Genomic DNA, 16672 nt, shown 5'->3' on the forward strand with positions numbered 1-16672 from the left:
AAGAGAAGAGAAGAGAAGAGAAGAGAAGAGAAGAGAAGAGAAGAGAAGAGGAAAAGAAGATGAAGGCAAATCTTTTTTCAGTCATACCACAGCTGACAGAAGTCATCACCAATAGACCAGCACTACCAGAGATGTTAAAGGAAGTCAGGTAGGCAGAAAGAAACTGACCCCAGTTGGAAATCTGAATCTACACAAAAGAATGAAGAGTACAGAAAACGGCAAATAAGTGGGTGAATATAAAAGACTTTTTCTCCTTATTTTCAAAAATCTCTTTCAAAAAGATAACTGACCATTTAAACAAAAATAACAACAATGTATAACAGGGCTTATAACATGTTGTAATAAAAATGTATGACAATAGAAGCATAAAAACCTGGAGAGAGAAATAGACGTTCACTCCCGTAAGGTAACCCAGAGGCGTGTGCATGCACTTCTGGTGCCTCAACTTGTTATAAGGATACCTGTCTTGTTGGATTAGGGTCCCACTCTTAAGGCCTCATTTAACCTTAATTACCTTCTTAAAAGTTCCATCTCCAAATTCAACAAATGAATTTGAGTGGGGAGAGAGGTCACAGTTTAGTTCATAACAGAAGGTAAAAGATACCATGCTAGCACTAATTAAGAAAGCTATGGTCTTTATATTAATATAAAACAAAGTAGATTTTAGATCAAAGAACATTATCAGGGATCAAGAAAGTTATTTCATAAAAATAAAAGGGTCAATTAAACAAAAGAATATATAATACTAAAAGTTTAAGTAACTAAAAGAACTTAAAATACATGAAGCAAAAGGAGATAGAACTGAAAGGAAAAATAGAACTACAGTCGGAAGTTTAATAATTGATAGAATAAGACAGAAAATCTCTAAGAATATAGACGACTTGAACAACATGATCACCAATTTAACCTATTTGACATTTATTAAGCATTCCACCCAACAACAGCAGAATACACATTCTCTTCAAGTATACAGGATTATTTAGTAACATAAGAGTGTATTATGGGCCAAAAACAAGTCTTAACAAATTTTGAAAGGTTCAAATCAGACAAAGTACATTCTCTGACCACAATGAACAGCATGAAAGTAGAAATCAATAACAGAAAGATATTCAGAAAATTCCCAAATTCTTGGAAACTAAACAACATACTTATAAATAACTCACTGGTCAAAGATGAATCAGAAGATAAAGTATTCTGAACTGAATAAAGATAAAAATACAACATATTAAAATGCATATGACACAGCTAAAGCAGCAATTAGAGGGAAATTTATAGCAGCAAATACCTACAGGTTGAGTATCCCTTATCTGACATGCTTGGAACAAAAAGTGTTCCAAATTTTGATTTTTTTTCCAGTTTTGCAATAATTTGCATTATACTGGTTAAGCATTCCTAATCAGAAAATCTAAAATTCAAAATGCTCCAATAAGCATTTCCTCTGAACATCATATTGATATTCAAAAAGTTTCAGATTTTTGGAGCAGTTTGTAAGAAAAAGAATAGCAAATTAAATACCAAGTAATATAAAGAAAAGAAATAATGAGATCAAACGCCCAGCAATATGGTATGTTCCTATAGCCCCAGCTACTTAGGAGGCTGAGGCAGGAGGATCTTTTGAGCCCAGGAGTCAGAGGTCAGCCTTGGCAATAAAGCAAGAACCCATCACACACCCCCCCCACACCACGCGCGCGCGCACGCACACTCACACACACACACTAGCGCACGCGTGCACACACATGCAGAAAAAATACAGATCCGAGCGGAAATTACTGAAATAGGAAACAGAAAAACAATGAAAACAAAAACTGTTTTGAGATCAATAAAACTGATAAACCTCTAACCACATCGATCAGAAAAAAAAAAGACACAGATTACCAACATCAAAAATAAGAAACAGTACATCACTACAGATTCTACCGATTTTAAAAGGATAATATGGAAATATTTATGAACACCTTTTTGCCAATAAGTTTGACAACAGACTCAATGAATAAATGTCTTGAATGACACCAACAGAAAAAGGTTAAGGGAACAAATGAAAAATTATACTTCATGAAAATTGAAAAATTTTCAAAACACTGTTAAGAAAAGCAAGCCATGAACTGGGAGAAAATATCTGTAAAACATGTATCTGACAAAAGGTCTTACATGATATAGTGTTCCCCAACCTTTTTGGTACCAGGGACCAGTTTCATGGCAGACAATTTTTCCCCAGGGGCAGGGGATGATTTGGAGATGAAACTGCTCCACCTCAGGTCATCAGGCATTAGATTCTCATAAGGAGCGCACAACTTCAATCCCTCAAATGCACAGTTCACAGTAGGATTTGCACTCCTATGAGAATCTAATGCCACTGCTGACCTGACAGGAGGCAGAGCTCAGGCAGTAATGCTCGTTCACCTGCTGCTCACTTTCTGCTGTGCAGTCCAGGGGGTCAGGGGTTAACCTCTGATATAAATCATATAATATGTAAAGAACTATTAAAATTCAGTAAGACAAATAACCCCTTACCCCCCATATGGGCAGAAGATTTGAAGAAACACCACCAAAAAAGATATATGGATGGCAAATTTGGGCCTGAAAGGACACCTGCATCATTAGTCATGAGGGAAAAGCAAATTAAAACAATGGTTAAAACAAAAAAGACTGACTGTTCTGCTCCACGTGGAGCAACTGGAACTCCCACATACTGCTGCGGAATTTTAAAATGCTACAACCATTTTGTAATACAACCATTTTGTAAACAGTTTGGCAGTGTCTTAAAAAGTCAACTGTATACCCAACATATGACTCAGCAGTTTAAGTATTTACCTAAGGGCCATTAAAAATGTCTGCCCAAAGATTTGCACATGAAAGCTCATTGCAGAACCATTTCATAAGTGCAAAAAACTGAAAACCCAAATGTCCTTTAACAAGTGAATAAACAAACTGTGATATATCCATATAATGTAATGCTACTCAGCAGTGGAAAAGGAACTAATTATTGATACACAACATGGACGAATCTCAAAATAATGAGTGAGTGAAATAGGTCAGACCAAAAAAAGAACATACTATATGATTCCATTTACATAAAATACTATAAAATGCAAACTAATACATAATGGACAGAAAGCAAATCAATGGTGGCCTGAAGACACTGAGGTGGGGGAGAGGATTACAAAGGGGCACAGAGAAACATTCGGGTGTGACAAATATGTTCTCTCATGCTTGCACTAGGGTATGACACTGCAAAACTCACCAAATCGTATACTTTAACTACGTACAATTTAAACTACACTGGGATGATGAATAGCTATCAGGTCTGATGGAAGAGCTCAGACAGCCCTTACACCACTTCCTGCCAGGTAATCTTGATTCAGTTTATCTGCCTTCTTCACCACAGCACTTTTCCATTTATTAAAAGGTAATGCCAGCCTGGAGGGCTGTTGGAAGGATTACTTTGTGGTTTTGGAGTATTTTTCTGGTTCCTAGAGAACAGGTGCAAACTACTGTTATCTATCTAAGGGAGAATGATAATATTAAGCTTGAAGAGGGAAGAGAATGCTCCTTGTTAGACAAAGGAGTGTACAGCTCGGAACACAACCTGTATTTGGCCCCATCAAGAGGCACAGCTGACTTCTAAAAGATTTCCTTATTATTTTGCTTTTGCACTTGAATCCTGGGAGACTGGAGGTTAGAACAAAAGACTATTTCTTGAAAAACTGTAAAGGACGACAGGAATAATACAGTCTGGACCTTCAGATGTTCATTAGGAACAAAAGCAAAGTAGAGTAAGGAAAAGAATGAGGCCAGGAGCGCTGGCTCATGCCTGTAATCCCAGCACTTTGGGAGGCCAAGGCAGGCAGATCATCTGAGGTCGGGAGTTCGAGACCAGTCTGGCCACTATGGAGAAATGCGGTCTCTATTAAAAATACAAAATTAGCTGGATGTGGTGGCACATGCCTGTAGTCCCAGCTACTCGGGAGGCTGAGGCAGGAGAATCGCTTGAAGCTGGGAGGCAGAGGTTGGGGTGAGCCGAGATCACGCCATTGCACTCCATCCTGGGCGACAGAGTGAAAGTGTGTCTTTAAAAAAAAAAAGAAGAAGGGAATAAAAATCCAAACTTCCCCGGGCTGGCCTATCTATATGCTTTGCCATGAGCTCACAGTTCAGAATTGGGCCTGCAAAAACTTATTCTGCACATATTATAGCATTGCCATTTTATTTGTTTTCTTTATCAGAGACATTTTTCTTCAGGTTAAGGAAAATCTTTTTGAAAAACCTTAGGAGAAAAAAAACCTGGTGGTTGCTGGAACAGATGTGGCTGTGTATCTCCTTTTTCTTTTTTTGCCTTTACAGTTAATAACCAAGATGGGTTCACTGTATTTATGCTACATAACCCAAGGCTGCATTTGTACACATCCCCTGGGATCATGGTGGTCTCTTCTTTTTCTAACCGGAACAGGGTTGTACAGCAGAAGTAATAAGCTTCATGTCAACATTTTCAAGGAAACTGACAATATAATTCTTTTGTCTCTCACTGGCTCTGCTGCTCCTTAAAGAACACTGAAGTATTCTGATACAAGGACGTACTGTTAAAAAGTGCTTTGTCGTGGCAAGAAGCAAACGATTTTGAGGGCAGGCTATAATTAAACCTGATATATTGGAATCTTCTATTTGTAGCAACCATCTCACCAAAGAGAGGTATCTGTAATGAAGAAATGAAAATGGCAAACTAGTGTCCCTCCAGGGACAATGAGGGCACTGTTATAGCTCCATCCCCAAGTAAGTATAATTTTATCTTATTTTTTGTGGATTAGAGCCCTCTGAATCTGATCACTTTGTTAAATAGCACAATAAACTATGACTTTCCTGAATTTTATTTTACTCTAAAACATCCCAGACTATGAAACTACCACTTGGTTCATGATCATGTGTTAATTCTTCTGCTGCTCGCCAAAACCATCCAAACATTCTTCGTGTAACCTAGCTCTTGACTATCAAACCCAAAGAATGACGCTGAGCTGCCTGGTGCACAAAGGAGCATTTCCTTCTACATCAGAGACTCTGGTCCTCTCTGCCTTACAGCACACAGTTCTCCACTGCTTCAGAGGTTCTGCGTCTTCCACCCTTACTTCATCTTTTCTTTTCATTTATCAAAACGCTGATGTGACCAAATGAGAAATCCCCTTTCTTTTTTTGGCTCCTATACTCTAGGATGGCTGCCTGCTGCTTTTTTCACAGCATGAGTTCCACTTTTAAACATCACCTCAACGATCTTCTCTTCTTTTCCAAGACGTCTTCATCTGTCCTTTGGCAAAGAGAGAAAAACAAAAAAGCTTTTCTTCTTATTGATTCTGTCAAGCACTGTGAAATCCAGACAGTCTGAACACAGGAATGGAGAAAAGTCATCTGGGTGACAGGGTAAACTACAGGAGAGAGGGCTGGGAGGTAAGGGCGAGGAGGTACTAGTGCTTCACAAACAGCTCCCGAAAAGGAAAGCTCAGAGACCACAAATCTGCATGAAGGACTTCTTTGAACCTTGAGAAGAAAGGTGATTAGAATTGAAAACCTAAATATAACCCTAAATACCTAGGAGGGTAATGGAAGAAGAGAGTTGAGAGGCAAAGGGGAATACGCGCATTTGTGGAATACGCAGCTTCTGTTCTGAAGCCAGCACAGCACAGGCCAAACAAGGCAGTGATCAGAGGACCCGAGCGGACTCCTAGCCTCCCCCGAGCCTCAAAATCAGGATTGCAACCACACTATGGCCCGGTTTGTGCTCTCCATGCACCGAAAAATTTGACAGGGAAAACAGAACTAAACATTCGGGCAAGAGACTGAGTCTCGGCAACAAGCTTTTTATTCGTTCTTTGGGTCTATGTAGAGTTTGCCAGAAATTCCTTGGGCCAATGATTCTAAACAGCAAAATGTTTCTCATTAATTTAGAAAATGTTCACAGAAAAACAAATGTGTATCTTTTGCTAGGTACTGGAGATACAAAGAGGAAGAAGACCCTGTCTCTGTTCTGAAAAGTATTACAGTACAATTGGAGACACGGCCATACAACTTATCATACATGGCGGAAGGTGCTCCAACAGAGAAAGCAAAGGATGCTGGCAGCCAACCCTCAAAACTTAGGGATGGGGATGTGAGGATAGACGTGGGGGATGTCACATAGAAGAAAATGGCTGCTTAGACAAGTTTAAGCGTAAACACTAAAGGCGAGTCACCAAAATAATAATAATAACAACAAAATGTGTCAAGGGTTCTAAAATAGCTCGGTTTAGAGAATGGACTGTAAATGTGCAGAAAGGAAAGAATGAGAGAGATGGCGGTAGGAGGATTAGGCAGCGGCCAGACCTTGAAGGGACTAGAAACAATTCTGAATGTTCATAGACAAAGAAATAAAGCCACATTTCTAAAACACTAAAAGTAATCACTAACAGAAAGAAAAATATTTTCCAAATCTCCAAAGAAGAAGGAAAATAATGGAGGTAAAAAAAGGTAAGACAAAACAAAATAAAACCATCAAGGAAATCATAAAACAAAATAACCAGGAAAAGGGCTAAACATAACAGTCATTACAATAAACACAAACAGTGAAATTCATCTACTGAAACACAAACTTTCGCACTGGATTAAAAACTCAGTTACGTGTCTTCAACAAGAGCTACATGTAACACAAAATGACAAAAAAAGCTAAAGTTGTAGGGTTGCAGGTGCCTGGGGTCTCAGGCACCACCGTATCCCGAGACGTCAAGGCTGTGGTGTGCCACGATTGCCTCCTGTGAACAGCCACTGCACTCCAGCCTGCGCAACACAGTGGGACGAAGAGTATTTTATAGCCTCTATTTTCTGTTAATGCAATAAGAAAATAAGACTTAATCACTTGGGAACAGAGAATAAAATTAAGCAATATTAAGAGGAAATCTTTAACCTGAAATGTTTTTATTTCTAAATATGAGAATTATTTTTTAAAGCATTAAGTGTTTAACTCAGAAACTTGGAAAAAGGACAACAAAATAAATGAAAACGTAGAAAAAAAGAATTAAAGGCAGGGGAAAGTATACAAATATATAAAATGCTATAAGGATTGCAGACCATAAATATATATAATTTTGTCAACTATACTTTAATAAATATGTGTGTGTACATATGCACACATATATATGCATATACGCATATACATGTACACACGTATGCATATTTATACCTCACACATATACACATACACACACACACACACACACACACACACACACATACACACATATATGCATATTTATATCAAAATCAAGAGCTGGTTCTCTAAAAAAAAGATGCCCTCCAAAAAAACAAATCCAATTGGTACTAGCTCAGTCGAAATAAAGCATCAGGTAGATTTCTAAGGTTCCCAACTCCAGGCTCTGGCTCTCAGGTGGCATCTCTAGAACAGTCTGGGGCTGCAGGGAGCTTGCTGTCCTGAAGGGAAGGACACAAGCCTGGCTGGTTTGCCACCGGTTGATTGTAGAGCCTTTGGGCCAAGAATGAACACAGGCAGTAGCCAGGCAGTGGGCAGTGTGAGCCTTGGGTGAAACCAAGTGCTGGGCTGGCTTCAGGAATGACCCAGCACAGTCCTAGTGGTGGCCACAGTGGTGCTTGTGTCACCCCTCCCCCAGCACAGAGAAACTTCGTGTGTTTTGGGAAAAGTCAGGAAAGAGAACAAGAGTTTCTGCCTATTAATCCAGGGAATTCTCCTCCATTTTACCCAACAACACCAAGACAGTACCTCTACAAGTCTACAAGAGCCACAGCGTTACTGGTCTTGGGGTACCCCCTAATGAAGACACAGCAGCAGTGACAAAAGACTTAGATCACAACACCCAAGACCCTCTAAATACCTGGAAAGCCTTCCCAAGAAGGATGAATACAAACAAGCCCAGATTGCAAAGACTACAATAAATACCTAACTCTTCAATGCCCAGACACCAACAAACATCCATAAGCATCAAGACTGTCCAAGAAAACATGACCTCACCAAATGAACTAAATAAGGCACCAGTGAACAATGCCAGGAAGACAGAGACATGTGAACTTTCAGATAAAAAAATTCAAAATAGTTTTGAGGAAGCTCTATGAAATTTGAGATAACACAGAAGAAACACAGAATTCTATTAAGTAAATTTAACGGATGTTGAAGTAGTTAAAAAGAATCAAGCAGAAAAATGCAACTGACATACAGCAGAATTGATGAACAAGAAGAAAGAATTGGTAAGCTTGAATACAGCCTATTTGAAAATACACAAAGACAAAAGAAGAAAAAGATAAGAACGAATGAAGCACACCTATAAGATCTAGAAAATAGCCTCAAAAGGGCAAATCTAATAGTTATTGGCCTTAAAGAGGAGATAGAGACATTGGGGTAGAAAGTCTATTCCAAGGGATAATCACAGAGAACTTCCCAAACCTAGAGAAAGACAACAATATTCAAGTACAAAAGGTTACAGAACACCACCCAGCAGATTTAACCCAAAGAAGACTACCTCAAGGCATTTAATAACCAAACTCCCAAATGTCAAGGATAAACAAAGGATCCTAAAATCAGCAAGAGAAAGGAAATAATATATACAGAGGAGTTCCAATATGTTATGTCTGGCAGCGGACTTTTCAGTGGAAACCTTACAGGCCAGGGAAGAGTGGCATGACATATTTAAAGTGCTGAAGAAACTACCTTTTACCCTAGAATAGTATATCCAATGAAAATATCCTTCAAACATGAGGGAGAAATAAAGACTTTCCCAGACAAACAAAAGCTGAGGGATCTCATCAACACCAGACTCATCCTACAAGAAATGCTAAAGGCAGCTCTTCAGCCTGAAAGAAAAGGATGCCAATGAGCAATAAGAAATCATCTGAAGGTATAAAACTCACTGGTAACCATAAGTACACAGAAAAACACAGAATATTATAACACTGTAATTGCGGCGTATAAACTACTTATACCTTGAGTAGAAAGACTAATAGGTGAGCCTATTAAAATAACTACAACTTTTCAAGTCACAGAGCATATAACAAGATATACACAGAAACAAGAAAAAGTTAAAAAGTAAAGGGGTAATATCAAAGTGTGGCATTTTTATTAGTTTTCTCTTTGCTTGTCAGTTTGTTTCTGCAATCAGTGTTAAGCCTGTCATCAGTTTAAAATAATGGGTTATAAAATAGTATTTGCAAGCCTCATGGTAATGTCGAGTCATGCAACAGATACACAAAAAATAAAAAGCAAGAAATTAAAACATACCCTCTGAGAAAATCACCTTCATGAAGAGAAGGAAAGACCACAAGACAACCAGGAAACAAGTAACAAAATGGCAGGAGTAAGTTCTTACTTATCAATAATAATACTGAATACAAATGGACTAAGCTTTCCAACCACAAGATACAGCATGGCTGAATGGATTAAAAAAACAGGACTCAACAATCCATTGCCTACAAGAAACACACTTCACCTATAAAGACACACATAGGCTGAAAATAAAAGGATGGAAAAAGATATTCTATGCAAATGAAAACCAAAAAAGAGCAAGAGGAACTAGACTTAAATCAGACAAAATAGATAGCAAGACAAAAACTAGACAAAGAGGCAAAGATAATGGTAAAGGGGACAATTCAGCAAGAGAATACAACAATTTTAAAGATATATGCACCCAACACTAGAGCATCCAGATACCTAAAGCAAAAACTATTAGAGCTAAAGATAGAGATAGATCCCAGTGCAATAAAAGCTGGAGACTTCAACATCACACTCAGCACTGGACCAATTATCCAGACAGAAAATCAACAAAGAAATACCAAATTTAATCTGCACTATAGACTAAATGGACCTAACAGATATTGACAAGCCATGTCATCCAAAAGCTGCAGAACACACATTCTTTTCCTTAGCAAATGGATCATTCTCAAGAATAGATCATATTGTAGGCCACAAAACAAGTCTTTAAAAATTCAAGAAAACTGAAATTATATCACGTATCTTCTCTGATGACAATGGAATAAAACTAGAAATCAGTAACGAGGAATTTTTGAAACTATTCAAACATAGAAATTAAACGATATGCTCTTGAATAACCAGTGGGTCAATGAAGAAATTAACAAAGAAAACAGTTCTTGAAGCAAATGAAAACGGAAACACAACATACCAAAATTTATGTGAAAAAGCAAAAGCAGTATTAAGAGGACAGTTTATAGCAACAAACACCTACATCAAAAAAGTAGAAAAACTTCAAATAAAGAACCTAACAATACATCTTAAATAACTAGAAAAGCAAGAGCAAACCAAACACATAATTAGTAGATGAAGAGAAATAATAAAGATCAGACCAGAAATAAGTGAAAACAAAACCAAAAAAGACACAAAAGATTAACAAAATGAAAAGTTAGGTTTCAAAACAATAAACAAAATCAACAGATCTAAGAAAAAAAGAGAGGAGACCAAATAAATAAAACCAAAAATGAAAAAGGAGGCATTTGGCCAGGTGCAATGGCTCACATCTGTAATCACAGCACCTTGAGGGGCCAAGACGGGCAGATTGCTTGAGCTCAGGAGTTCAAGATCAGCCTGGGCAACATGGTGAATGAAATCCTGTCTTTGCCAAAAATATTTTTTAAAAAATTAGCCGGGCCTGGTGGCATGCAAGGGAACTTTTGGGAGTGATGAAAAGGATCTGTATATACATCATCCAATATGGTAGCCACTAGCTATGTATAGCTACTGAGCATCTGAAATGTGGCTATTGTAACTGAGAAACTAAATGTTAATTACGATTTAAATAAATTTAAGTTTAAAATTTAAAAACTGACACTTAGTGGAAAACATTTAAATTTCTTTAGACAAACTTAGGTATGAGAATCTACATTTTCAACTCTGATCTAAATACAAATCAAGTATTCTGATGAAAATTTAGCAGCTGAATTGGGATGTAAATATAAAATGCTCACTGGATTTTGAAAACTTAGTCTCAAAAAAAATGAATGTGAAGTGACTCACTAATAATTTTGTTATACTGATTACACACGTTGAGATAACTGTTGACTTATTATGTGAAAGAAAATACATTATTAAAATTAATTTTGTTTCTTTTAACCCTTTAAATGCGGTAGCTACTACAAAATATAAAATTACCTACCTCACATTACATTTCGACTGGAGAGTACTGTTCTACATCTTCACTGTGGTGGTGGCAACATCTGTCAAAACCACACTGAAAATGCGTACATTTTGTTGTATAAAAATCATGCCTCAATAAAGTAGATAAAAATGTTAAATCGGTAGTGAATATATGCTTGTGTGTGTGTCCACATAGGCGTGAGAAGGAGGACATATTCAGGAAAGAGGGAGGGTGTATCAATGAGTACCTTGTTTGTGATCTTTCCTTATCAATAATCAGAAAGGAAAAAAATTCACTGAGTCTATACATGCAAAAGTAAATTTTCTTCTGAATAGCTACCATATTAAATAATATTATAGTTATATAATGTGTGCTTCCCTCACTACCTTTGAGCTTCTTGAAGGCAGGAGCCCTGGTTTTGTTCATCTCTGTGTAAACCTAGCACTTAACTTAGAAATTTAACATCGCACCTTATCGGTGTTTTGCAACTGTAGAATTTTCCCAGATATTTTATATAATTTAATTCTGTCAAAATCCCTGTAAATTTGGTATTATCAGTCCCATTTTTCAGATGAAAAACTGAGGGTGAGAAGGTCACAAAGGTTACAGTAACTCACCAAATATCTTGAACTGTAAATGAAAAGAGCATATTCCAACCCCACACTTAGAAGTCCTGGGCCCATTCTTCCACCCTGCTCCATACTGCCCCCTCTCCACATGGGCATCTCACAACTGTCTGATGAATGACTGAGTCAAAGTAAAGATTTGCCTTTAGGCGCAATGGAACCAGAGCAATTTTCCTGAATTCCTAGTGTCATAGCTTCTTTGTCTGGAATAGCGTCTCTCTAGACAGACAGCCACCTGGCAGCTCTTACTAGAAGATCCGAAAGGGTGACTACAGTATGGAAAAAATATTCCATCCCCAATTAAACTTTCCATTTGGGAGTCTGAAGAAGAGAAATAACATAGAACAAAGAGTACGGAAAAGAGAAAAAAGGAAATGCTGAATCTGCTAATATGGCTAATTAATGCAAAAGAATGAACATAACAGCAACTTCAGCATTCAAAAATGAAAAGTTAGAAGATCTAGAGAGGTACAGTTTCTAAGTCTTTTGGAGCTCTCCTTTAATTAGCCTCCCTGAATCTCAGCATTCCTGTTTGAATAATCCATATTTCTGGTTATTTATTCAGCTCCCCACTGCTATGCAATACCAAACCATATGCTGCAGGAATATATCACTTCATGTTTGCACTCAACCATCCAAAGACAATGGCAATTCAGACCTTTAAGAAGCTTAAGGAAAAGTCCCTTCAGGACATTGTGTTAAGGTTAGACGACTGAAGAAGCCAAATGCATCTTCTATTTATGCTATTTACTTAAGAGAAGGTGGGTCATTTCAATAAAAGGACAAGCAATTAGAAAGGTAAGGGAGATAAACAAACAGAAGACTCAAGAGAGTAAAGCTAGCAAAAATCACCTAAACACAAAAGGCCTCAGTAATTTCTCATGTCCCTCTCTGCACTTAAATAAAAAATGTTTTTAAAAGCAACTGCTCAAAGGAAGACCTTTGGTCAATGCCAGGTCTGGTACACACTGGACAAATGAAGAGATTTATTGTGCCTCCAGCCCTCCAGAAGCCTTTTAAATATAAGATATTTTAGGAACACACATAGTAAGTCATCACTTAACATCATAGACAGACTTAGAAACTGCAACTTTAAGTGAAACCAGGTACAGCAGGTCAGATCCTCAAATAACACCGCTATAAGACTGATGAGAAAAACTGGTTTCATTATACATCATTTCACTTAAAGTTGTGGTTTCCAAGAATGTCATCAATGATGTTAAGTGAGGACTTACTGCACCTGGATAACCCTAACATTAAACATAAAAATGGTCGCTATAGAATTTGTTATAACGTCAAAACATTGGAAATATCCTAAATGCCAACAACAGAAGAATACTAAGTAAGCTACAGTCCCTTAGAGGCCATTATGGAGTTACTGAAAACTCTCATGAAGATTGTACACAGCACGGGAAACAGCATGTGATGTTTGCAAAGTAGCCATATAGAAAATTGTATGTGTGGCAGGCTTAAAAAATTGTCAGAAATTATAGAAAAAAGACTAGAAGAAAACATATAACCAAAGACAGGCTGTGTTTGGGTCACAGAACTGTTCTTCTAACTTCATGGAGACAGAAATTCTGTCTTACATATTTCTGTGTAGGCCCAGCCTTTAACATAGTGCCTTATCAATGTTTTTATCGCAGTTTTGTATGTTTGTATTCCAAATTCTATTTAGCAAATATATATCACATTTCTGAAAAACCTTTTCAAATAAATATCTTAGTTCAACAGAGCTCTCAGTGTACTTGAAGTTTTAAGACAGCAGACTCTGTCTCAACTTCTTTCTTGTTTTTAAATCTCAGTCCTGCTCCTTCCATAGGGCACAATTTCATAATGACTAAAATATTCCAACCATATAAACATGCTCAATTTAAAAAAAAAAAAAAAGTCCCTTGACCCTACACCACACTCTGGTTATCCCCTCAGCCCTCCCCCATACACTTCTCTGTTCCCTTTCCTAGACAGAGTCTCGAGAGTTATCAATATAAGCTTCCTCTCCCCTTTTTGCTTCTAACTTTAGGATTCTATAAAATAACTGTAAAACTAATATGATATCCACTTTCAGGCATTAGAGTATAAATAATAAGACGTATAAGGAAAGTACTATAAATGAAAGTTCTAGAACTGTCTTACACATTTTCATATTTCCTATGCTAGGCATACAGCACATGTACAACTCATTACTGAACAAGGAATGAAAAACATGAAGGATATATTGCTTTCAATAAAAATACAGACAAACATATGGCATAGATAGGTCTATGTGATGTATACAGAAAATTGCTCCAAGTTTAGAAGTAATGGCTAGATTTCCCAAAAACTAACACGTTATGGGAAGGATTAAAAAAAAAACAAAACCCCATTCAGGAAAGACCACATACATATACAAACACATCCCCAGGCCTGAAGTCTTTTCAGGATAAAGTCTAGGAAACTCAACAGAATAAATGACCATAGCTGCACACTCTTGAATTCAGGCTAAAGTCAGGCAAAGAGGTTGGGAGAAATAGCGCATTTGAAACATACCTGAGCATGAGATTCATCAGCTGAAGACCCTCACCCTTCAGGAAGCGCTCACGATTGGAACTAAGCATTAGACAGGAGCAAAGGGAATCAAACAGATTCTCCATCATCTCCTGCTCCTCGGCCGTGCTGGGATTGTGTCTTTTAAACACCTGTCAAGCAAAACACCACAAAGCACAGAGCTATAAGAGCTATAAGAGAATGTCTTTTCATGAGCCGCCACCCAACCATTTCTAAAACCTGTGGGTCATAACTCTACGGTTGAGGAAACAGAAGCTCAGCAAACAAAATTCTCATCTATTTTAGAGAAACGAAATGATTCACATATAATTAATAAATGCAAAAAAACCACCAAAACACTCAACGGACCACCGGGTCCATCAGTAATTGATAGTTCCAGGCAAGCAGATTTTTAAAAAATCCAAAACCCAAATAAAAACCAAAACCTTTTTATTGTAAAATATAACACAGATACAGAAAAACTCCAAAGTGCATATAGAACTAAATGAATAAAATGGACACTGCTAAAACCATCATCCAGGATGAGAAACAACTTTGCCAACTACCCTCAAAGCCCTCCACTTGCCCAACCCAACCATGTCTCATTTTTTTCCCTTCTAAAAGCAAGCATAATCCAGAGGGGTGAATTGTGGCTCAATATAAGGAAGCGTTTCCTGACAATCAAGGCTATTCAATTCCCTCACATGGGAGCTGGGGCTTTAATTCATGGGAAGGGTTTACAGAAATTTTCCTTTTGCCAGAGATGTAAGGCATGTTAAGAGAAGCCTTTAAACCATAGATGCCTATCCATACAATCTACTATGAGAAGATCAATCATCTCACAGGAAAAGGACTAAGCACATTCCCAGAATTGGAAACAAATTCACATTTCAAAGCTCTATTTTTGGGGTGGAGGCCAAGCCACTTGGGCTGCTGGCACCAAGATGGAAGCTGTATGCAAACTGACATCTCAGACTTCTCCCAACACTCTTAAGATTTTATCCAAGTGATCTATTTTCAATCCTGTTTTTAGAATAACACAGATGAAGTTTGTAAGAGGAAATCTTAACGGTATTTTCAGAATGCCAGCAGAATAACATTTCAACTGGATTTACATTTCTTACAGTGAGAAAATGGCAGTTTCCAAGTTCTCACGCTAGCCTTCAGCACCACATCCTCTCCCATATCCTCCCCTGGACTCCCACCCCACTGCAGTGGAACTTGTACTCCTTGAGCTCATTCGGATCCTAAATGAACATACTCCATTTTCACAGCAGATTGCAAGGAAAGTTGGTGAATAATCTTGGGAGTGGTTCAAATGAAAATAATTTGGTATGCTTGGCCTAGAACATACACACTTAAGCAGGAGGCACATCTTTTTTGAATTGACAATATCAGAAGACAAAGTCCATAACCAATACACAGTGATGTCTGGTCATAAAGAGCAAATGACTAAGGAAAGGAGGCAAACCACATCCCTCCACAGAGCCCTCAAACCTGCCAACATGCTCCATATGGCTTGCAGCACATGGCTTATTCCTTCCCACAATTTCCAGCTCCACCTCCCATTCAAAGCAGGTCATGTATCTTGCAGCAGACAGGAAGCATAAGAATTACTCACGGATAACTGCTGAAGAAGCACATCGATTCCATCCAGCTCCCCAAGCAATTCCCTGTTTTCTAAAAGGGGGGAAAAAAACAGAGGAAGAAAAAAAATGAACCTAACTGTCAGATTTTACAGCCGTCTAACACTGATACATCAGCAAACAAAATCAATACAGCTTGACAGAGTACAAAAGCAGCACAGGGAGCGAGAGGGAGAGCAAGGGGATGCCAAAGGCAAGAGAGCTCGCTGTCATGATCTGAAACAAGCCTGGCTCCTATCCTAACAGAATATCAATACCGAGAGGGCGCCTCACCATCATTATCCTGGAGCAATATGGCCAGCACTTCACTGCAATACAGTTTGTTGGCATCGAAAGGCATCTTTGCCTACGGAGAAATAGGAGAAATGAGACAAACGTTAAGGGGTCTTGCTTCCTTCCCCAGGACAAATTTTTCATAAATTTGTGAGTGATCTGAGTTAGAGAGAAGCAGAAGTTAGAGAGGGAAAAGGCAGGTAAAGGGTAAAAACATCTGCCTCTGCTCTCAAGAGTCCGGAACCAAGTACCACGGAGTCAAGACAGAAGTGACAGATTGAAACAATGGCTCTCACTCTCTTCCTGCCCAGGTATTCATGTTACCTCCTTGGTGAAAGCTGCAAGATTTCCCACTTTGAGTCCAGGGATTATCTATGTTTAGCCCATAGTACTCAATGTGAACTAGATGAATGAAGGTTTTGAACTTTTAAGACTAAAACTTACCATGAAGCTTAAATCACAAGTTACAATC

The 16672-nt window shown here is 38.0% G+C and overlaps 1 protein-coding gene across 1 annotated transcript in view; it reads right to left on the reverse strand.

The window, feature by feature from the left end:
- The window catches only part of CTNNBL1 (catenin beta like 1), a 177788-nt gene that overhangs the window by 79561 nt on the left and 81555 nt on the right, over positions 1-16672 (reverse strand). The window contains exons 8-10 of the mRNA XM_017512250.2: positions 16201-16273; positions 15903-15961; positions 14285-14433 (exon numbers count right to left, since the gene is read on the reverse strand). Coding sequence (XP_017367739.1) covers positions 14285-14433; positions 15903-15961; positions 16201-16273 — 281 coding nt within the window. The remainder of the gene's footprint in view (positions 1-14284; positions 14434-15902; positions 15962-16200; positions 16274-16672) is intronic.

Source organism: Cebus imitator, unplaced genomic scaffold (genome assembly GCF_001604975.1).
Source record: "Cebus imitator isolate Cc_AM_T3 unplaced genomic scaffold, Cebus_imitator-1.0 Scaffold18, whole genome shotgun sequence".
Lineage (NCBI taxonomy): Eukaryota > Metazoa > Chordata > Mammalia > Primates > Cebidae > Cebus > Cebus imitator.